This window comes from Apiospora marii (assembly GCF_038362585.1).
Source record: "Apiospora marii strain CBS 49790 chromosome Unknown utg000002l_segment0_segment0, whole genome shotgun sequence".
Classification (NCBI taxonomy): Eukaryota; Fungi; Ascomycota; class Sordariomycetes; order Amphisphaeriales; family Apiosporaceae; genus Apiospora; species Apiospora marii.
In genome coordinates this window covers 1,051,948-1,071,978 of record NW_027117373.1, presented here as the reverse complement: position 1 = coordinate 1,071,978, position 20,031 = coordinate 1,051,948, and the positions used below count along the sequence as shown (strand labels likewise).

The 20,031-nt window shown below is 55.6% G+C and overlaps 9 protein-coding genes across 9 annotated transcripts; 4 read left to right on the top strand and 5 right to left on the bottom strand.

Moving 5' to 3' along the window:
- Positions 1-2,023: 2,023 nt before the first annotated feature.
- On the top strand, positions 2,024-4,550 carry PG985_002041 (uncharacterized protein; the record flags this gene model as incomplete). Its single annotated transcript, XM_066821810.1, has 9 exons — positions 2,024-2,257; positions 2,359-2,639; positions 2,717-2,901; positions 2,984-3,168; positions 3,231-3,449; positions 3,530-3,712; positions 3,803-4,077; positions 4,161-4,345; positions 4,426-4,550. 9 exons carry the CDS (start codon positions 2,024-2,026, stop codon positions 4,548-4,550), a joined length of 1,872 nt encoding a protein of 623 aa, XP_066689242.1.
- A 1,274-nt stretch (positions 4,551-5,824) lies between these two features.
- PG985_002040 (uncharacterized protein) lies at positions 5,825-6,723 on the bottom strand (the record flags this gene model as incomplete). Its single annotated transcript, XM_066821809.1, has 3 exons — positions 5,825-6,028; positions 6,166-6,614; positions 6,672-6,723. 3 exons carry the CDS (start codon positions 6,721-6,723, stop codon positions 5,825-5,827), a joined length of 705 nt encoding a protein of 234 aa, XP_066689241.1.
- A 705-nt stretch (positions 6,724-7,428) lies between these two features.
- PG985_002039 (uncharacterized protein) lies at positions 7,429-8,500 on the bottom strand (the record flags this gene model as incomplete). The annotated part of the gene is made up of 2 exons (XM_066821808.1): positions 7,429-7,854; positions 7,958-8,500. 2 exons carry the CDS (start codon positions 8,498-8,500, stop codon positions 7,429-7,431), a joined length of 969 nt encoding a protein of 322 aa, XP_066689240.1.
- Positions 8,501-9,349: 849 nt separating this feature from the next.
- Positions 9,350-11,441, bottom strand: PG985_002038 (uncharacterized protein; the record flags this gene model as incomplete). Its single annotated transcript, XM_066821807.1, has 4 exons — positions 9,350-10,363; positions 10,448-10,932; positions 11,028-11,291; positions 11,360-11,441. The coding sequence occupies 4 exons, from the start codon at positions 11,439-11,441 to the stop codon at positions 9,350-9,352; spliced, it is 1,845 nt and encodes a 614-aa protein (XP_066689239.1).
- Positions 11,442-11,772: 331 nt separating this feature from the next.
- PG985_002037 (EthD domain-containing protein) lies at positions 11,773-12,186 on the bottom strand (the record flags this gene model as incomplete). The annotated part of the gene is made up of 1 exon (XM_066821806.1): positions 11,773-12,186. One exon carries the CDS (start codon positions 12,184-12,186, stop codon positions 11,773-11,775), a length of 414 nt encoding a protein of 137 aa, XP_066689238.1.
- A 1,240-nt stretch (positions 12,187-13,426) lies between these two features.
- PG985_002036 (uncharacterized protein) lies at positions 13,427-14,458 on the top strand (the record flags this gene model as incomplete). The annotated part of the gene is made up of 5 exons (XM_066821805.1): positions 13,427-13,573; positions 13,655-13,691; positions 13,754-13,821; positions 13,898-14,155; positions 14,291-14,458. 5 exons carry the CDS (start codon positions 13,427-13,429, stop codon positions 14,456-14,458), a joined length of 678 nt encoding a protein of 225 aa, XP_066689237.1.
- A 216-nt stretch (positions 14,459-14,674) lies between these two features.
- On the top strand, positions 14,675-15,316 carry PG985_002035 (uncharacterized protein; the record flags this gene model as incomplete). Its single annotated transcript, XM_066821804.1, has 1 exon — positions 14,675-15,316. One exon carries the CDS (start codon positions 14,675-14,677, stop codon positions 15,314-15,316), a length of 642 nt encoding a protein of 213 aa, XP_066689236.1.
- Positions 15,317-15,596: 280 nt separating this feature from the next.
- PG985_002034 (uncharacterized protein) lies at positions 15,597-16,837 on the top strand (the record flags this gene model as incomplete). The annotated part of the gene is made up of 2 exons (XM_066821803.1): positions 15,597-16,070; positions 16,145-16,837. 2 exons carry the CDS (start codon positions 15,597-15,599, stop codon positions 16,835-16,837), a joined length of 1,167 nt encoding a protein of 388 aa, XP_066689235.1.
- Positions 16,838-19,039: 2,202 nt separating this feature from the next.
- PG985_002033 (CVNH domain-containing protein) lies at positions 19,040-19,605 on the bottom strand (the record flags this gene model as incomplete). Its single annotated transcript, XM_066821802.1, has 2 exons — positions 19,040-19,303; positions 19,405-19,605. The coding sequence occupies 2 exons, from the start codon at positions 19,603-19,605 to the stop codon at positions 19,040-19,042; spliced, it is 465 nt and encodes a 154-aa protein (XP_066689234.1).
- Positions 19,606-20,031: the final 426 nt, after the last annotated feature.

The following is a 20,031-nucleotide window of genomic DNA, read 5'->3' as shown; positions in this document are numbered from 1 at the left end:
TGCCAAGGTTCAAAGTCTCCGTAGCTGGCTAGCTGCTGCTTTGGAGATCGCCTTCTGCACCTCCAGCTTCCCCGCAGCGAAGTGGGAGAAGGGGGATGGGGAAGAAAAAAAAAGCAGCGTCCAACAAGACACAACCGACACACTTCGATAGTCCGGATTTCATGACGGCAGACTCGGGCCTTGGCCTTCCAACGTTTGTCGACCCCGTGATGAGCATCATGTCATTATTTTTGGACCACCGCTTCTCACTGGCCGAACCGGTCGAGGGAGCACATATTCTACATGTGCCAGATGGCATTCTAGATTGCCAACTCCACATGTTCTCCAGCATGAAACATTGGCCCTCATTGGTGCCAGCAGGTTTTCCTTTACACCCTCCATGATGCCATGGCCCATCAGACGGGAAACCCGACATCTTCCCCTCGGGCCATCTCTGTCGGTTTTTCTCCTCATTCTTCTGCTGAGTCGCCAGAAAATGATGATCATCTGCCGTTTGCCCAGGGCCCAAGCCCGGCACAGCCCGGGAAGCTGGCAGACAACCTCCTGCCTCCCCTTCAATGTTTGGTACAAGTGACAAGTTACGCCGCCAATGCCAACCCGTGCTGTTTTATTATGCTGCTGCCTACTATTGAGATATCATATCTTGGCTGAATCACCCAGCCACACACAACTTGATGAAGGGTGAGCACGGCCAGGCGCAAATTGAGATGGGCAGATTTATCGAAAACGGGCGTGATTCGTTTTGTTTGTTTTGTGTTGTTTTTGTTTTCCCCCCAATTGAGCGGTGTGCTCTTTTGCGGTTTTCCTCACCTTGATGGTGTTACTTTTATTGGCCACATACACGGCGAGGGCCCGGGATCGATGATGTAGGGCTAACATGGAGATCGAGGCTTGGAGCCGGCTTAGCAGACAGATTCCCGTACGCCATGGCCGGTAGCAGGGAGCCACAAGTGAGGCTTCTTTCTTTCCTGGGGGCTTTTGTTAGTCGGTCCGGCAGGCTACATGCGATATCATGGCAGCCAGAGAAATCCACTGCATTGCCGAAAGGCCGTCCTCGAGCTGGGTCGCGAGGTCGCGAGTGGTCGAGTATATACCCAGGCCGCTAGGTAGTCGGTGATTCGGTCACATCTCTAGCCTGCCTTGGCTAGTCACCTTGCTTGCATTAGCCACCCCATGTCCTACGTCAATCACTCCAGATATCCCTAGCACGCGACGCCGTAAGTCAATCTTGGAGAGTCAATGCCTATCCAGCGAATCCCGTGCTGAGCCACTACGTTGCACCAACGAGATGAGTCGGAAACGCCAAGGTACTCTTTGCAGCTTAGATACCTTGCTGCTTGGTTCCTCCGTTATTGGATCGCAAAGTCTGGCTGTCCATGCAAGTCCAGGGATACTTACACCGGTGGAGCTTCTTCGTGGATCCGGGCGCCATCCGTAGCATGGCATGGCATACAATAGCAGATGTACTTTGGCTTTGCTCCTACTACTCATTTCCCACTGCTAGACTTGCCAGACTACGGTACTCTCGTCCGGATCGATGTCATGTCCAGTTGCAGAGCCACTAGTTGACCAACTGACCCACGCATACACTCTCGCGTCTGCAGCCTGACTGCACCGCTCTTTCGTTTTCCTGCTTGGCCTTAGTGGACAGACAGCCCTTGGGTACGACGTCCTTCCCAGGTAACGAGGATGTTGTCGGAATTAGGAAGGTCGGAAACCGGCTCGACGACCATTGGCGAGTTCTGCGATGCTAGGACACATCGGCAAGCAAGCCTCGTGCGAGAATGACCGATCTGCGTGAGTCCGGCGTCTATATAACATGAGCCGTATGTCCGCGACCTTGACGGCCTCCCATCTGGTGGCGCTGCGTCACGGGCCCTCAAAAACCTTCTCATATCAACTCTGGGATCTATTCCTCTCCTTCCCCCTCATAGTCCGCTCCCCAAACTTGCCGACTACAGCCAGTGGAGAAGAGTAAGCAACAGCTTATCTGGCCCTGCCCTGCCGATAACCCGACACCAAGATGCATATCTCTGGCCAAGTCGTCTTCGGTGCGCTCGCCGTGGCGTCTCAGGTGCTTGGCTACCAAGTAAAGACGCCGCCTCTCGACACGGAGTGGACCTATAAGGTCGGCACGAACCCGTGGCCCGAGTACCCGCGGCCGCTGCTCCAGCGCCCGCAATGGCAGAACCTCAACGGTATCTGGAAGTACAGGCGATCCTCGGCGGTCGAGGCTCGCATGGCGCCCGTCAATGAAGTTAGTACCCGTTCCCCCAAGTGGTATCAACTCATGATTAGAAGAAAGAGAAAAATAAAACCCCGTTTAATGTGCCGCTGGCTGACCTAATTACTGAAAAGTCGTTCGCGAACGCGGCAGACGTGCTCGTCCCGTCTTGCTTGGAAAGTGGGCTTTCAGGGGTTCAGGATGTTAACGTGACTTACGGCATGTTAACGCGGGACTTTACTGTCCCACGCGACTGGACCCAGAAGGGGCGCCGGGTCATGCTTAATTTCGAGGCCGTGGACTACGAAGCCACGGTCTTCGTCAATGGCCGCAGAGCTGGGTTCCACAGGGGTGGCTACTGGCACTTCAACTTCGATATAACCGACCTTGTCCGTCCAAATGGCACCAACACGCTGTACGTAACCAGTGACATCTCCTCTCCCGGGGATCCGTGTTTGTGTGTACTCTGGCTGACCTCCTCCCTCGTGGCAGGCACGTGCATGTCTTTGACCCAACTGATTCCATGGGCTACAACATCCCCATGGGTAAACAGCGCGTTAATCCCTCTCACATCTTCTACCGCGCGTGCAGCGGTATTTGGCAGACGGTGTGGATGGAGTCGGTGCCGCAAAACTACATTCAGAAGCTGGATATCTCGGCAGATATGGATGGCAAGGGTACGCTGCAATTCCAAAAGAGGGCCTGCTTCCTGAAAAGCAGTGCGGTCAGTCTTATTGGATTAAACTAACAGTTTTACAGTCAAGATGCAGGTCGCGACATCGGGAGGCAACGATAAAGTCAGCGTCTCGGTCGTCGGGAAAGAGGGAGTGGCTATCATGTCGCACGAGGGCACCGGCAACAGCCCCATCGAGTTCGTGGTCGACTCGCCCGAGCTGTGGTCCCCCGACTCACCTAACCTGTATAACCTGAGCATCAAGCTGGGTGTAAGTATCCATATCTGATCCAGTGCATTTGGGGAGTCTGCTAACATTTATGACTCAAAAAGGATGACGAAGTGACGAGCTACACCGGCTTCAGGACGGTCTCAGTCGGTGAAGTCAATGGCATCCAACGGCCGCTCATCAACGGCAAGTTCTTCTTCCACTTTGGCACTCTGGACCAGGGCTACTGGCCCGACGGCCTCCACACTCCCCCGAGTCGCGAAGCCATGGTCTACGATCTAGAGGTGCTGAAGGGCCTGGGTCTCAACATGGTGCGAAAACATGTAAGTTGAACAAGACAATCTTTAATTCTCTGGGATCTACTCCAGGGACCAGAAACTGACTGGGCAATCCAATCATACAGATCAAAGTCGAGCCAGCTCTGTTTTACCAAGCCTGCGACCAGATGGGTCTGCTTGTCATTCAGGACATGCCGGCCATGGTCGACGGCGACCGGAAGCCGGACGCCGCCCAGCAGGCCGAGTTTGAGCGACAGTTCGAAGTCTTCATTGACCAACACAAGAGCTACCCCAGCATCTACACCTGGGTATGTTCCAGTCTTTTCTGAGAGAACACGCATTCCTCAATCCTCCCAATCATTCCGATAAAAGATCCCTACTGACTAATTCATTTCTAGGTCATTTACAACGAAGGGTGGGGTCAAATCACCAATGGGTACTATCCGGAATTCAACCTGGCCGACCGCACCAAGCAGCTGGATCCTACCCGGTTAGTTGATGCAACCTCGGGCTGGTTCGACCACGGCGCCGGCGACTTCCACGACAACCATCATTACGCCAACCCGCAATGCGGTTCACCCTTCTATTCGCTCCAGTCTACCCCCCACGACCCCAAACGCATTGCCATCCAGGGCGAGTTTGGCGGCATTGGGCACAACGTTTCTGCGGAAAAGTAAGTCCCGACACTGGCTCATTCCTAAAGCTTGCATCCTCTCTTTTTTGACATGGCGATGCTGACAATACCGTCTCGCCCAGCCTCTGGAAAGTGCAGGACGCCATCAACGCCATCAACCAGACGTATGAGATTGATGAAGATCTCGAGGCCTACAACTACCGAGGCCACATTCTCTTGACAGAACTCAAGGAGCAGATCGAGAGATACGCCTGCAGCGGCGCCGTCTGGACCCAGACGACCGACGTGGAGGGTGAAGTCAATGGATGTAAGTATCAACCAATTCTTTTTGTTGTTTCTCTTATCGTCTTCGCCTGCGCACTGTATACTGACTTGGCGACCGTCTAGTCTTGACTTACGACCGACGCATCCTGCGACTGAAGGTGGACCAGTGGAAGAAGGACATCCAGGCCCTCTACGACGCCGCTCAGGGCCGGACCGGCCAGTACAAGGCGCAAAAGGCCTTGAACTAGGCCCCGCATATCTCCTAGTTTCATACGACGAGCGTTACGCTTTATGACCTATACTATGGTTCTATCGTTTTATCAGACTATAACTTTTAGAATATGATACTATCTTTACATCTACTCCTCTCACGAAGCGCACGTGAGCGTTTCAATTGACATTGGCCATAATTATTGGTCGTAAATGAGCTATGATTACATCTCACTAGGTATACAACTTAACCAGGGAACATTTGCACTGCTGGGGGCTCTTACGGCAACCCAAGCCCGGTGCTTCAAAGTCTAGTGATATCCCTCCTAGGCATGAGGTTAAACTGCAAGGCTTTGAGAAATCTCAGTCGTATAGGTGTGTGCCGTATTCTATGAACCGGCCACGCCTAAGAGACGGTCTGGCAGGCTCCCCGTACGCCTGTACGCCCGCTCTCACCCTCCCTCCGTTCAAGGCGCCTGCGGGCATAAGTCCCACCTACGTCCTCGTCGCCTTGCTGATGGAGGGCAAAAAGTCAAAAAGACAAAACATACAACACCGAGGATTCCCAGGTCGTCACCGACCCTAGTACTAATTCGGCTCTCTGCTGCTTATATATGGGAGAGCGGACGGGATCCCTAGTATTCAGCAGGATATGGTCGTATGTGAAAGAGTTGAACGTTTGGACGGACTATCCCGGTCGCGTTCCAGTGGCTGCGCATAGAGTCACCGAAGACAATGCCTACGGTCAATTCTTCACACTAACTATTAACTCATCCGCTTGACACCTCGACCAAAACCTTCCAACAGAGCGCGGAACCGAGTATAGGTCTGGTAGTTGTCGACGTCGGGGAATTCAAGTCCTCGCAACATGTCGGCGCAATGCACCTTACGCTTCGAGACTCGAGACTGGGTTAGCCTCGTAACCTGATCCTAACTCTCATGTAGAGAGAGTGAGTCTATACATGTTATAACGAGTTATTATAGCAAATCACCTGCACCACGCCAACTAGTAGTAGGGAGGTGAGACCCTAGACTTATGGACAAAGCAAATGGGTTTAGTCACGCCGCATGACTGCAACTTCAGCCGAGCTCTTAGGCCGCGGTTCTACGTTCTAGGGGCTTATACATATAAGGGTCATCTATAAGTATATGGGGTATAGATTTCCAACCTAGCGTATCACAAAATAACGAGCACGGGAACGAAGCGCGCACATAATGGATTCCCAATTCAAATGGCTAGGCGAAGTAAGTACTAATCGCATCAAAGCGGGCCCCTCCTCGTCGCCTTTCATATCTTGCTTTCCCTGTCGTTTCACTTCTTGCCAAACCGGTACTTGGAATGCGCAATGACCCTGTCCTCGTCCCAGACGCACGTGACACTCTCGTGCGCGATGGTGGCCTTGGCCCAGCGGTCGAAGTTGGGCGCCTTGGTGGCCAGCTCCGTCTCGAGGCTGGCGGGGACCAGGCCGTGCTTGATGTAGGCGTAGAGGCGGAGCAGGAAGGAGCCCGTCTGGACCTAGAAAGGGGGAGAAGGGTTGTGAGCAACGGCGGTCACGAACGAGACGAAGCAAAGACAGGCAGGGAATACGACGAGGGAAAAAAACCCAAGAAAAAGGAGGAACGGTCCACGATCCCCGAGTAATGGAAACATACCTCGGCCAAAGTCAACTTCCTACTCCCCCCAAAGAACGGCGCCGCATCCGTAAGCAACGGCTCAATCTCCTTGACCACGACCCCGACAAAATCATCCAGCGCCGGCCGCTGCGCCGCCTCGCCGTCGGCGTAGGCCGCGACGGCCTTTTGCGCGTGCCCGACGGCCTTGCTAAAGTAGGTATCGACGAAGAAGGCGATGCGCGCGCGGGCCAGGGGGCCCCCGGCGTCGGTCGAGGCCGGGACCAGCCCCGCCTGCGGGTAGGCGTCGGCCAGGAAGGCGGCGACGATGGCGGACTCGGTGATGACCTGCCCGTCGAATTCGAGCGACGGCACCAGGCCCCGCGGGTTCACGGCCAGGTACTCGCGCGTGCGCGGGACGCTGAGGTCGATGATCTCCTCCTGGAAGGGGACGTTGAGCTCGGCTAGGGCGATGTGGGCGCGGTGGGCCCCTTTTTACACCCGAGTACGTTAGAAATGCACGAATTGGGATCTATTCAAAAGCTTACAGGGGCAGCCGTGGTTGGTGTACAGCTTGATCTTGTGTGCTGGGGTGGCCATGGTGACGAAACGCTTAGATGCTGCTGCTAATTGGAAGGAGTTGCGGGGTGTGGGGGCGATGCGAAGCAATCGAGGGAATTGGTCCCTGAGCGACGATGATGCGATAGCCGTTAAATACATACTCTACGCCTGCATAAGGCAACAACCAGTGCGGGGTACTACTTTCATGGCGACATCCACGGTTGTATTTCCGTCAGTTCCATAACTTCCGGTTCGCGACAGGTTGGTTTCCTGCAGTGATGTGATGTGTGCTTGCTTTGCTGACCTGCATTGATCCTTCCTTTCTTCCTTCCTTCCTCTCTCTCCGCATTACCCGGCCCCGTACGGGACTGACAAATCAACGGCCAGGCAGTTGTGCCTAAGTCGTGGCACTGCAGCATTTGTCATCCAACGGTTGAGAATAAGCACGATGACGACGACGGCGTAGGCAATCCATACCCTTCTCCACTCCGGCAGAACTATCCTTGTTTTGTGTGCCTTGAAGTCATCCACAGTGACCAACCCCCTTCCCTTTCTTCGAGGAGCCGAGTACACCTCGGACATAGCGGATTTTGAGCCATCCATCCATTCAGTCTGTGTAGAAAGCGCTCTCTAATCAAACCCGGCAATAGTAATGCTCAAATAAGAGAAGCGATGTACGGTGGTTCAAGTGTGCATATAGTCGTCGCCGTGAATAGATATCGCCCAACCTTTGCTCTAGCCGTCCTACGACGCCTGAAAGTTGTACTTCCTCCGCGCCTTCATCTCCACGAACCCCGGCCACAGCGTATAGATGAGCGTCGCCAAAAAGTTGGGGAAGAAGGGCAGGAACACGTTGCCCGTCGTCCGCCGGTCGACGGCCGCGACGCAGCGGTCGGCGACGTAGCCGATGCGCAGGCCCGTCTTGTTGGGGTCGGCCTCGCGGACGGGGCCGGCGTCGACGGCGGACGCGCGGAAGTTGCCCTCGATGGTCGCGGGCAGCACGAAGGTGAAGGCGACGCGCGGGTGCTCGACGGCCAGCGACTGGAAGAGCAGCAGCGAGGCCGCCTTGGTCGCGCCGTACAGCGCGCGCGTCGGGGCGCCGACCATGGCCGCCAACGAGGAGACGAGGAGGATGGCGGGATGGGACGAGGTGCGCTGGAGTAGGGGGATCTGTGGGAGGTAGGTTGTCGGGAGATTAGTTCATCCTTTACTTGCTACGACATGACACGACACGTAGGACAGTAAGTATATGACGAGGGTGATGACAACGTACAAAAGTCAACGCCGCGACCAGAGGGCCAACCAGGTTCCCCTGCGTCGCGCGCCCGGTGATCTCGACGACCTTCTCGATGCCGGCGGCCGTCGCGTCCTCGCCGGGCGCGGCGCCCGTCAGGTCCATGACGGGCTGCAGCGCCGAGACGCCGGCGCAGATGTGCAGGGTGTCGAGCCCGCCCCAGGCCTCGAGGATGCGCTCGCGGACCTGCACCATGTCCTCGGCGACGGCCGCGTCCGCCGCGATGCCGATGCACCGGTGGTCCCCCTCGCCGTTGCACTCCCGGGCCAGAGCCGCGATCAGCTCGGCACGGCGGGCGATCACGCAGACCTTGGCGCCGCGCGCAGCGTACTTCTTGGCCAAGTCGCGGCCCAGGCCGCTCGAGGCGCCGAGGATGCACACGCGCTCCTCCGTTGGGGCCAGGGCGGCGGCTCGCTTGGGTTTGCCGGGCCCGGCGAGGTGGTGCAGCACGTACAGGGCTGCGGGAACAGCTACGGCTGCGATGGCGCCTGTTACCAGGGGAGATGGCGTTGATGCTGACATGATTTCGTAGGGAGAGTCAGATGGGCTCTCAGACGGGCTCTTGAAAGAGTACCGAGGTGAAGCGATGCTCGCTGGGTTACATGTAGTAAAAAGGTGCAAAGTGGGGGTGCGTGTTGTGTGCTGTAAGCGGGCACCTGAGCGTGCTAATAGATGGGTCCTGTCAGGTGGGATGATCTGCAGATTTCACGGTAAGGGGGCCTGTAGCGTACCGTTGAAGAAACTACATGCGCGGCAGTGCCAGGTACATGGATTTTCTGTTACATTTCCCAAGCGACGTGCTTGTGGTTCAATACCAAAATCTTTAGTAATGAAATAGTAAAATAATTACTTACTAGATTTCTGTACAATATACTTTTTAAATAATAAAAGTAGAGGTATATCCCTTATTATGCTATATTTGATTGTATCTGACAAAGGATTTTCGGTTCCCTTTTGATGTTCATGTCTTAGGCCAATGTAAAACCTCCGGGCATTCCACGCTTGAATTGATCTACCGATTATCAATACGGCGGGCAGTCCTCGCATTTCTCCTCCCGCATCACATACTGCTCGTGAGGATCCGCAAGCATCACCGACGATGGGTTCCTCTGGTCGTTATACCACGGAACTGTGTCCGCCGTTTCCACGAGCCACTTGATCACCTCCTTCCGCAACGTCGCCCTGACGCCTTGGTCCTCCGGCACCGCACGTGGTTGCAATGTTTCGTCAAGCTTCCCGATTGCTTGTTGGGGTCCGACCCGCACCTGAAGGTATGACTGTGGCTTTCATGCTACAAGGCCACCTCTTCCTTGCGGATGAGTACAGCATCGTATTTCATTACTCGTAAATGTGCATACAGGATGTCGTCAACTACAATTTGGCTGCTCGTGCCGTCCCCCCTTGCAGCTCCTTCTTCGCCCGTTCCCGCAGCTCCCTCCTCAAGAGCTTGCCGACCGCGTTCTTGGGTATCTCGTCCACAAACAGCACGCCGCCCCTCAGCTGGTTATGGGGCGCCAGCCGGTCCGCCACGTGCTTCTGGACGTCGGCGGCCGTCAGGGCTCCTCCCGCCTCCTTGGCAGGCACCACGAAGGCGCACGGCAAGTCTCCCGCGGACGGGTCCGGCAGCCCGATCACGGCGGCCTCCTTGATGAGCGGGTGCTCGATGAGCAGGCCTTCGATCTGGGCGGGGGCCACCTGCAGGCCCTTGTACTTGAGCAGTTCCTGGTGTTTACGGACGTTGTCAGTTGTGCGTACTGCGTCTTGGCAGGTCGGTGGTGTTTGATAGCGGGAGGGATAAGGGAGTGAGTGTTTGCAGCCTACCTTCTTCCTGTCCACGACGTAAAACTTGCCGTCCCGCATCACGCCAATGTCCCCAGAGCAGAACCACCCGTCGCGGAACGCGTCCCGGGTCGCCGCGGGGTTCCCGTAGTAGCCGCGCGTCACGACGGGGCCCCTGATGACCAGCTCGCCCTCGCGGCCCGGCTCGATATCCCTAAAGTCGTCGTCGACGAGCCGGAGCTGGACGGTCGGCAGGATGGAGCCGATGGAGCCCGTGTCGTCGCTCTCGCCGGCCGGGACCGCCGTCACCGCGCCCGTCGTCTCGCTCAGGCCCCATGTCTGGCCCAGCATCTGCGGCTGCTGTTGGGGACTTCCTGCTCCTGCAGCTGCTGCGGCCGCTGCCCCGAGCTTCTTGTTCGCCGATTGTTGGAGTCGGCCGTCCATGGGGGCCGCGCCTGTTACGGCGCCGGCGAGCCAGGAGAATTGGTCTGTTACTTCGGGGGCTTTGCTCATGCGCAGGTAGATGGAGGGGACCGTGTAGAACGCCGTGATTTTGAACTGCTTGGCGTGCCGGAGCAGGTCGGGCCAGCTATACTTACGCATCCACTGGTTAGAGAGTTAGCGAAGAGCAATTCGACCACTGATGCGGACACGGAGGTGGGCGGTGAGCAAGTGAGGGATGAAGCATACGAAGACTGTACCACCAGCATACAGCGCCCCAACGAAGTACCCCCAGAGGCCGGCTATGTGGCTCGTAGGCAGGTGCGCCAGAGTGCGGTACTCAATGGGGGGTATGTCCACCCCCTTTTTGGACTGCTCCAGGACCCAGTGTCGGTTATACACCGAAGTGATGAACGTCTCGGCCACCAGGTTCTGATGCGACAACATCACGCCCTTGGGCAGCCCCGTGGTGCCGCTGGACCAGAGGATGACGATGAGGCTGTCCCCGAGCGTCTGCCGATCCGTAATTCTGGCCCACGACAGTCGCGACCCGGAAATGACCTCGACCTGTCCGGCTACGCTGTGTAGGCTCCGCAAGGTCGAATCTAGAGCCAATACGTTGCGGGCCGGTAGGTTGCACTGGGCCGCGGCTTTCGTGGCCACGTCGATGTGCTCGCTGCCGCAGATGACCAAGCCCGACTTTGCCTGGCTGGTCTGGCGGGCTAGTTCCGCCACTGCTCAATGAGCAATAATCGCCGTTAGCAGTTCCCCTCTTGTATTCCCTGATGATGCTACACAAGAGAATAAGAAACCGCGGCACGGTACGTACCTGTAGAAGAAGGGCTCGCGGCCGAGAAGACGCCGCCCGCCGCAATGACGCCGTAAAAGACGGCGGGCAGCAGGATCTGGCCGTACCCGATCACGGTGACGACGTCCTGGCTGGGGCCGTGGGCGCCGATGCCGTAGTGGGTGCGGAGGCCGTGGGCGATCTGCTCGCTGAGGCGTCGGAGGTCGGCTTTAGTGAGCTGGTTGGCCGGGTTGGCGGCTTCGACGTGGGTGATGGCGTCGTCTTGCGCGAGGGAGTGGGGGGAGTCTTTGTCGGTTAACACACGTTAACAAATAGGTACTATTGGTATGTTTTCTGCGGTTACGGCTACTGACCGAACAGTAATGTCAGGAGATCCAGCGCGGGGATCTCGAGGTCGGCGAAGTGCGGGTCGCGGTGCTTGTAGATTCGAGACATCGTGTTTGACTCAACTCCGTGCGCAGCTTTTTCTTTTCTACTACTAGGGGTTGTGAATTAGGCACGACGCATCTAGATTCATGGTTTCCTTATATACAAGCGTATCTGGTCGCATTGCCAAGTTCTGCATCGCAGTGAGGGGAAGGGACCTTGACACGCCGAGGCAAGTCGGGGGCTCTGGGTTCTGCCGACCAAATGCATTGTCGTACATGGATGGCAATTGGGTTTTCCCCAATTCTCCCCCAAATTCGATGTAACAGCACCTTGCCGGCTAGACCAATCATCTCCAAATCCACCTCGAAGTCATAGCGACGAGTCTTTCCCGTCCAATTCACTGCAGGAAGACGCCCCTGGTCCACTCCGAAAACTTGGCTTCGTCGGCCGCGATGATCCTGCTCGTCTCGGGGTCCTCGAAAAAGGCCCAGTTGGCGTCAAAGTGGGCCTTGTCCCGGTACGTCAGGATGGCGACGGCGTCGTAGTCGACGGCGTCCGGGGACGTGCCGACCAGCACCGCCGCCGGGAACGTCCCGTCGGTGCCGTTGGTGCTGTCGTTATCGCGCATGACGTAGTGGCGCTCGTGCGACAGCGGGAACGTGTCGCCCGTCAGGTTCCGCATCAGCGGGATGTGCACGTTCTCGTAGTGGTCGCGGAACTGCGCCGGCGTGAGGTCCTGCCGCCGCCGGCCCAGCATGAGGAGCTGGTAGCCGACGCCGGTCAGGCTGAGGCCGCTTCGGATTAGCTGCATGGTGATGGGAGGGGCGCTGGGTTCAGTTATCGATGAGACAATCAGGTAATACTCGATTGATGGTGAGCGAGAACTTCCCGAAGAAGCGTTGCTGGAAACTGGAGAGCAATTTGGTATCTTCGCGTCAGCCGCTGAGGTCAGCATTAGCGCCCTCTACTGTGTCCCGTCCGTATACGCCGTATTCAGGTCATTCACGGCAAGCCGCTTCACAAGCTCAAATACAAGCCATCTTTGATATAGCTAAGCATGCGAAGTGTGGTATATTGTCAGTGACTGAGGAGTAGGCGCGTCTTTACTCGCAGAAATGTGTAGTACGTCTGGGACTTGCCTTGCTCTAGATAGTAGCGGCAGATACCATGTGCTATCTTTTACCAGGAGCGATCCGCTGGCGTGTCATACCAATATACGAATAAGACGGAAAGAGGAAAGCAAGAAAGAAGGAGGAGCTACCACGTGTGCGGGACGATCTCTTGGATCAAGCATGTATGCATCCGAGAACTCAATGCCGCGCCGTCAGGTATGCCACGATGCTGCTGGGCCAAGTCCCCGGGGGCATCGGAATGTCGGACTTGGCCATGGTGCCCACGATGTACAACTGCACCATCTGATGTCTGGAGGTGATACTCCGCCAACAGCACAGACACGGATGATTCGATATACTTTGCGGCCTTGGTTTGGCGACTCACACTAGCTGCAGCTGGAACGAGTCATCCCGCTACAAGATCGGATGGAACCTGCCAAGGTAGTTACAGCGAGAAAAGGATGCCAAATGATATCTCGGTACTTACCTTGGCATCAGTCAGTCTTACAGTTGCTGAAGTGATATTGGCCATTAGGTGCTTACCATACGTGCTCACTGGAGTTCTGCCATTGTCAGTTACAAAGAGCAAGTCCTAGGAACGAGCCCGGAAGCCCGTATTAAGCGTAACATATAGGGCTTTTTTCCAATCAAGGGCTTCAACGGCCAATTAAGTAAGTAAACTTTCAAGATCAAAGGGGCTTTCAAGTTCGCCCGATTAACAGAGCCTTACTTATCAGGGTCTACTGCACGGAGGCCTGGATCATGTTGGGACGAATAAGTTGGGACCGTTGTGGTAGCACATGCTGCCAGCTGCCCTGGTGCCAAATCAAATATCCCTCCACGTTCCCCTCTTAGCCTTTTCACTGAAATAGCGGACGTGACGTGTAAAATGTGGCCTACCTGTGTTCTATCACAGCTGGTGATACCCCTCGAACCCCTATGCAACCGGACTTCAACTCGACCGTGGTGGGCGTGTCAAGCGCGTCCATCGGGGCCGTGACGGCTGGACTGGCCTTGAGGCTGGGCACGAGGATCCTCGTCGACAGGAAGTTTGTGTGGGAAGATGGCCTTGTGGTGGTTAGCTGGGTAAGTAGGCCAACTCCTTCCCATCCATCCATCCATCCATCCATCCCTGAGGGAACCCAGTCTTATGCCATTGACACACAGCTGGCCCAAATCGCTTTCTGTACAATTGTCATTGTCGGTAGGTTTTGCTTTCCCAATGAGCCCTCTTGCGATGCGTGTTGATCGCAACGGGCATACCAGAGACACGGTACGGTCTTGGAAAGCATTGGGACACCTTCGACGTTGCGTACATCGATCTCTACCTCAAGGTGCGTCTGACTAAAAGGGGCCCGGCCAAGGAATACGCAGCATAATGGATGATGACCCCACCCTGAACACGAACAGCTGATCACGATGAGCTCGGTGACGTACACGTTCGCCCTCATCACCGCCAAGGCCTCGCTGGCCGCCCTGTACCTGACCGTCTTCCGGGGCCGGAGCTGCCTGCTGCAGACGCTGAACCAGGGCCTCCTGCTCTTCTTCGTGTGCGAGGCCGTCGAGGAGACGGCCGTGGTGACGTCGCAGTGCCTGCCCGCCATTGGCGCCTGGAGCTCCTCGGGCTCGGGCACCTGTGTCAACCTCAAGCCGTTCTGGTGGACCACGGTACGTAGGTGTTGTGAAACACGGGCTCCTTTTACCCCGACGCCATACCCGTCCTCCATCCATCTTGGCAAACAATTGCATCATTCATTCACTAACTAAACCCCCCGTCCGTCTCGGGAACTGCGCACGCAATAGTTCGCCTGCTACATGGCCACCAACCTCCTCCTCTTCTTTCAGCCGATCCCGTTCCTGTGGTACAAAGGCCTGCCGCCCTACGACCTGGCGACGCTGGTGGGCATTGCGACTGTCGGCATCTTGTGGGCGCTTCCCGACCCTTTTATCGAATATCCCCCAACTTTTTAGTACTAAAGCAAAAGACACTGACCAAGACACAAAGGACTTGCGTCGTTTCTCTCCTTCGCCAGGCCTCCGTGGCTAAGATCGGGAGGGATATAACGTGTACGTGGATAACTCAGAAAAGGGGAAGGGGGGAAGGAGATTTATTGCTGTCATCGCCGTCTACTTCTCTTTCTGTCCGAGGTGGAAAAAAGCGCTGACCAACAAGCAGACGACTATTCGATGCCCTACATCTGGTCCGAAATCGACGTCTGCGTCGTCCTGCTCTTCTCGTGCGGCCTGTCCGTCCGGGAGATCCTCCACACGTCCAAAATCACCACGGCGCCGCGCCGCCAGCCGCCGTCGTCGGCATCGTTGGCCCCCCTGGGATGGCCTTCGTACCTGGCCCACCACCTCCGGCAGCTCGGACGAGCCGAGGGCGGCCGTCGCCGGCCCCGGAACACGGCCGCCGCCGGTGCGTCGGATACGTTCCAGGAGCGGATCGCGTGGCTCGAGCTCCTCAACGCCCACACCGGGTACGGGGTGCCGGGGAGCCGCCGGCCGCTGGGGACGCAGATCATGATCGAGGCCTGTCCGTCGGCGGCAAAGGAGGCGACACCGACACCGGCACCGGCGGTGGCGCAGACGAATTGGTGCAAGCATGCGAGGATAGATGAGGTGGTGGAGGAGTGTGGTAAGGGCAAGAAGTCGATGGGGGGCGGCGGGATCATGGTCACGCGGGAGGTCGTCTGCACGGTCGAGGAAACGGTCGAGTCTGGGAAGCATGGAGAAGAGGGAGAGGCTTATGACCAAGACATGTCGTCCAGTTCGGGGCCTGGATCGGTCGTACTGATGACAACAAGTACGCGGGATGACGGCACCTAGCTTTCTTTGGTTGTTAGTTGCGGGATAGACGCGAACCGGACCTCTTGAGGCACTAGAAGAGCCAACATTAATACTAATCTAGCAAGAACAGACAGAATTGGACGTAAGAATGATTCGGCGGTGGTCGCAGCGCCCCTCTCCAAGGCATGCAGACCAACCAACAGGCTCCTCTCCACTTTTGAGTGTCTTGGCTACATACATAAGTACTTGCCCATGTAACCAACATCCCTCTCTCGCTCCTTGTGTCTGGATTGCAACTTCATAAGCACGCAAACCCGCCATGGCCGAAACGAGCACGATTGGCGGGCCCCATCCCCTGACCGTAGTTTTCGGCGAAGCCACGGACCAGCAGTCCCATCTCCAATGCTGCCAGCTCGCCGCGGCCGCCTTCGGGGCCCCTCTTTCCGAGCAGGACTACCTGAAACGGGAAGCGTACCTCGGCCAACAGCCCCTCACCCGTCACGGCGGATGGCGGACCTGGTGTATTCGCTTGACGAATGCGGGGCCGCCGGTAGGCCAAGTCGTCGCGGCTTGCACGACCATACAGCGGAGCCTGCTAGTCTGGGGAGAAGGAGGAGAAGGCGGTGACGGTGGTGTCGTCGGCGAGAAAAAGGGGTACTGCATCGCGAGCGTGGTGACCCACCCCGACTTCCGCGGCAGGGGGCTCGCGTCGGCGCTTCTGGAGCGTCTTGGCCGGTGGCTGGATGGGCCTGGCGGGGCGGCTGCTAGTATGTTGTACACCAGCATTGAAAACGTAAGTAGGCAACACAGAATATCTTTTCGGAGAGGGTTTGGACGCGCACAAGCTCGAGACACAAACACTGACAGTGCTCCAAGTTCTATCACGATCGAGGCTGGAGAATGCTTCCCGCCTATGAGGCCGTGCTCTCCTTTCCCACACCAGGCGTACACTTGCCGTCGGATCAAGCATCTTTCCCGACGACACGGCTGCTGGGTAGAACCGAGATCTCCGAGCTGTGTGTGCGCGACGTGGAAAGCATCAGGACTTCGTTCAGGGGTCTCCAGGGGAACGAAGACGAGAGGCACGTCTCGGTTCTTCCGACACCAGAGATTATGGCCTGGATGCAAGACCGAGGCGACTTCACCGCCTCCAAGGTCTCCCGGGAGAAGACGACGACGCCACCGCTTCACCACGGCTCAATCTGCGAGTCAACGGACACTTGGCTGTACTGGTACCACGACTATCGGAAGCAGCATCTGGCGATCCAGAGGATCCACCTGGGGGTGTCGTCTAATAGCCAGACTCAACTCGTAGATGCACTGGCAGCTCTCCTGTTGGACGCGGCGAATGACGCCGGGAAACGAAACCTGCCGCGGGTGGTTATCTGGGATCCTGATGCTGCCACTCTGGAAGCTGCCAATACATTGGGTACGGCCCACGGCGTTAAGGTTGATTATGGCGAAAGAGTTGGTTCCAGCATGCCATCTATACGATGGCGTGAGGCAGATCTTTCGCGGAAGACCATTGTCCATAACAATGAAAAGTTCGCCTATAGTTAAAGGGGAGGTATTTGTTCAATGCATTGATTGTTACTATAATATTCTTGAGATCTATACGACATCTATCCATCTATTACATAAACCAGTAAAATCAGACTTTTATGGCAATCTGGGTTCGGGTAAGGGGAAACGGAGCCGTCCACTTGGGATTTGGTCGTCTATGCAGATTTAGTTATGTGATGTCTACTCGTCTTGTCCTCTGTTTTGGCCTTGTGACTGACAAAGAAAAGTAGGTGTCTTCAAACTGAGATCGACGCATTGCATCAGCTGGATGGTAACAACGGCGCCTGGTGACCCAGTGTTGGGCTAGAACCACCTCAGGTGCCTTGCCGCGACTGACAAGGCAAGGACCAACTTCCACTTCCCTTCAACCATAATAGATATCCGGCTAGCCGCCCATGTCCGTCAAGAGTGAGCGTGCGGTTGAAGGAAACGCCGAAAGACAGCAGAAAGGAAAAGGGGCAAGGGAGGGAAATAAAACAGTCTCGAGAGAAGCTCAGTCCAGTTGAAGATCTCGCTTCACGCTTTCGCCAGATCTTGCCAAAGTAGGTAGACTGGTTAGAGTGCATGAAGCAAAACTGTTTTTCATCATTGCTTCGTGACAAAATCAAGAAATACGCTTTTTCCCCTTTCCGAAGCTCAGCACTGTGAGTACTTTCTCTTTGTGGGCGACTGCTCGGTCGCTTTGGCTTGCTGAACTCCCCGCATCATTCCTCATCGTTGCTTGTTGCTGTGTATCGATTCACCGCTGTCCCTCTCAGCGTGATCGGTTGTGACTCAGCACCGGGAAAGGAGCAAGGTAGCCAGCCCCCCACCACTGCTACCTGCTCCTCCTTCCCACCATCCCGTTCTCCTTGACAGAAGAAGGGACGATGAGCCTTCTCTTAGACCTGATCCAGTCATAAAAGGCTAGACAAGCTCGACGTCGGACAACAACTCCCAGCTAGGCTTGGCACGTTTGGCCGAGTGGCCTTGCGTCTCCGATGATGATGAAATGATCCAGGTGTCAAGAAAGCCAACGGCGCCCTTGACGGGTTATTTTTGAGACCATTTGCACGTTCTGAGGAGCAACAATTTTTCGTTGGAAAGCAGTCGAAGAGGGTGTGTCCTACTGGATTATATATGCATTTCTTGTCGCCTTATCAAGGGGGATAGATAGAGAAACTTGGCACCAACCATTAAAAACTCGGCATCAAATCTATTAACGATAGCTGGGCAATGCACAAACTTTAAAGTTACACCTAAAGGTAAGAGGTATGCACTTGAGAAGGTTTGCGGTACTTGGACCTTGCCAGAATGGCATTGTGCACACCGGCCAAGACCAACACCGGGTTGGGAGAGCCGTGACGTTCTTTGTTGTTGAAGGAATTGTTGGTTCCGGCAATTCTGGAGTATCAATACTCTTTGAGTACACGCCTTAAAACAGGTGTGGCATGAGCTCCTTGTCTTGCAGCTGCTGGCAAAGATATAGTGGCAGGATACGGTCTGTGTAATTAATTATTTCTCAATGGACATACGCCCCGATTGCTTAAGCTTTTCCTTCCTTCTCGAAAGATACACAGGCATGGTTGATATTCTAATACTTTGGCTCTTCTTCACTGTAGCGTACGGTTCTCGTGGGTTTGCAAGGGTTCACGATGTATCGAGAGCTAAACTGTATCATTTGCGTTAGGCAGGGGGTGGTTTTCGGTGCGGTGATTGCCAATAAGGTTCTTCAATTCATAAAAGTCATGTTGGGTAGTTGGTACGTTTTTGAGGGGGTTGGAGACATTAGGTATCATACCTTCACTTTAAGTCTATACATTGAAGGGCAACCTGCTCTATATGAGTTCTCGAACTCTGCTGGCCTTGGCTGCCATTGAATCGAAATTTAGGTGGCGGGCAAAAAATGTGTACGCAAACAAGTCACGAGGTTTGACTGGGAAATATAAAGAAACAGCATTCATATATATTTTTATTCGCTGGATGTACGCCGTGAAACCCAAAAAGAGAAGGAAACATAATCTCGTTATACCATCATGATTGGAAGGGGGTCAGGCTTTGGATGCAGCACCTCCTTCCAGCAACCAATTCAAGCCTGTCTTTACTGCGTGCAATAAAGAAAAGTACCCCCTTAGCAGCTGCCCACCATGGGCCACCTCAGGAGCGTCTTAGCCGGCAACCTCCCACCCGCGATGGGTGGTTGGGCTTAGGTTTTCTCGCCTAGCATTTCAAAACCCCAAACTCATTCTTCAACGAAGTGACCTCTGCAATTAGGGTGTATTTGTTAGCTTGAGCGGTTCCATGGTGAGCCCCACTTCGGAAGGGGTCGGGGGTCGCCTTACCAGTGTTCAACGAGGCATCCACCGGAGGGTCTCCACAGGTGCAGTTCAGCCAGACCGTCTTCCGGTATATCGGGAGGCGGTGGACGAGACGCGATATACTGCAGTCCGTGCACGAGTCTCCATAGTTGCCTTGGGGAATGGCCTGTATTTCCCGCCCACGTCACGTCACACCGGTCAGCCTTTATAGTGGATGGTGGGAGGGGGAGATATGAGAAATTGTGTTGGGAAGAATAATACACTTACAGCAAGCTTTTGGTTGGCCCAGCCATAGCATTCGTTCAAGTTGATCGAGGCCGGCTTCAGGGTGCCCTGGCCGTCGCCCGCGTCGCAGTTGGCGGTCAGGAGGCCGGTGGCAGCGTCCAACTGCTCGTCAAAGCAGTTGTTGCCCCAGTTGACGGCGCTCGAGACCGCAATCAGGGCGGAGATGATCTGTACGGCCTTCATGATTGCGAAAACGTCAGGATAATCGAATCTGTCTTGGTGCAGTAGTCAACGTCGTCCTGGGCTTGGTGGGTTGAGGATCGGTGGTGAGAAAGAAGGCAGAGATTGGTCGCGGCGAGGAGGGGATTATATGCCAGCGAAAGTCTCACCACCTTGTTTCTGTGAACAACCCATTCCTCGCGATGACATGATTGATAATCTGGTTGATAATCGCTGGCGCTTACCGAGTGGGGGCAACGCGCATGTTTCCACGCTGGATGCGACCTTGACTGTGACGATGTCTGGGGGCTTTGCTTCTTATAAGGGAGGCTTATAGCCCGCCAGGAGGGCGTGTGATTGGTCAGAGACAGTCCACCCAGCGTACGGAAGACGCCGGTCCACCTTTTGTGCCGCAGTCTGACAGTGGCTAGCTGGAAAGAGGTTATTTTC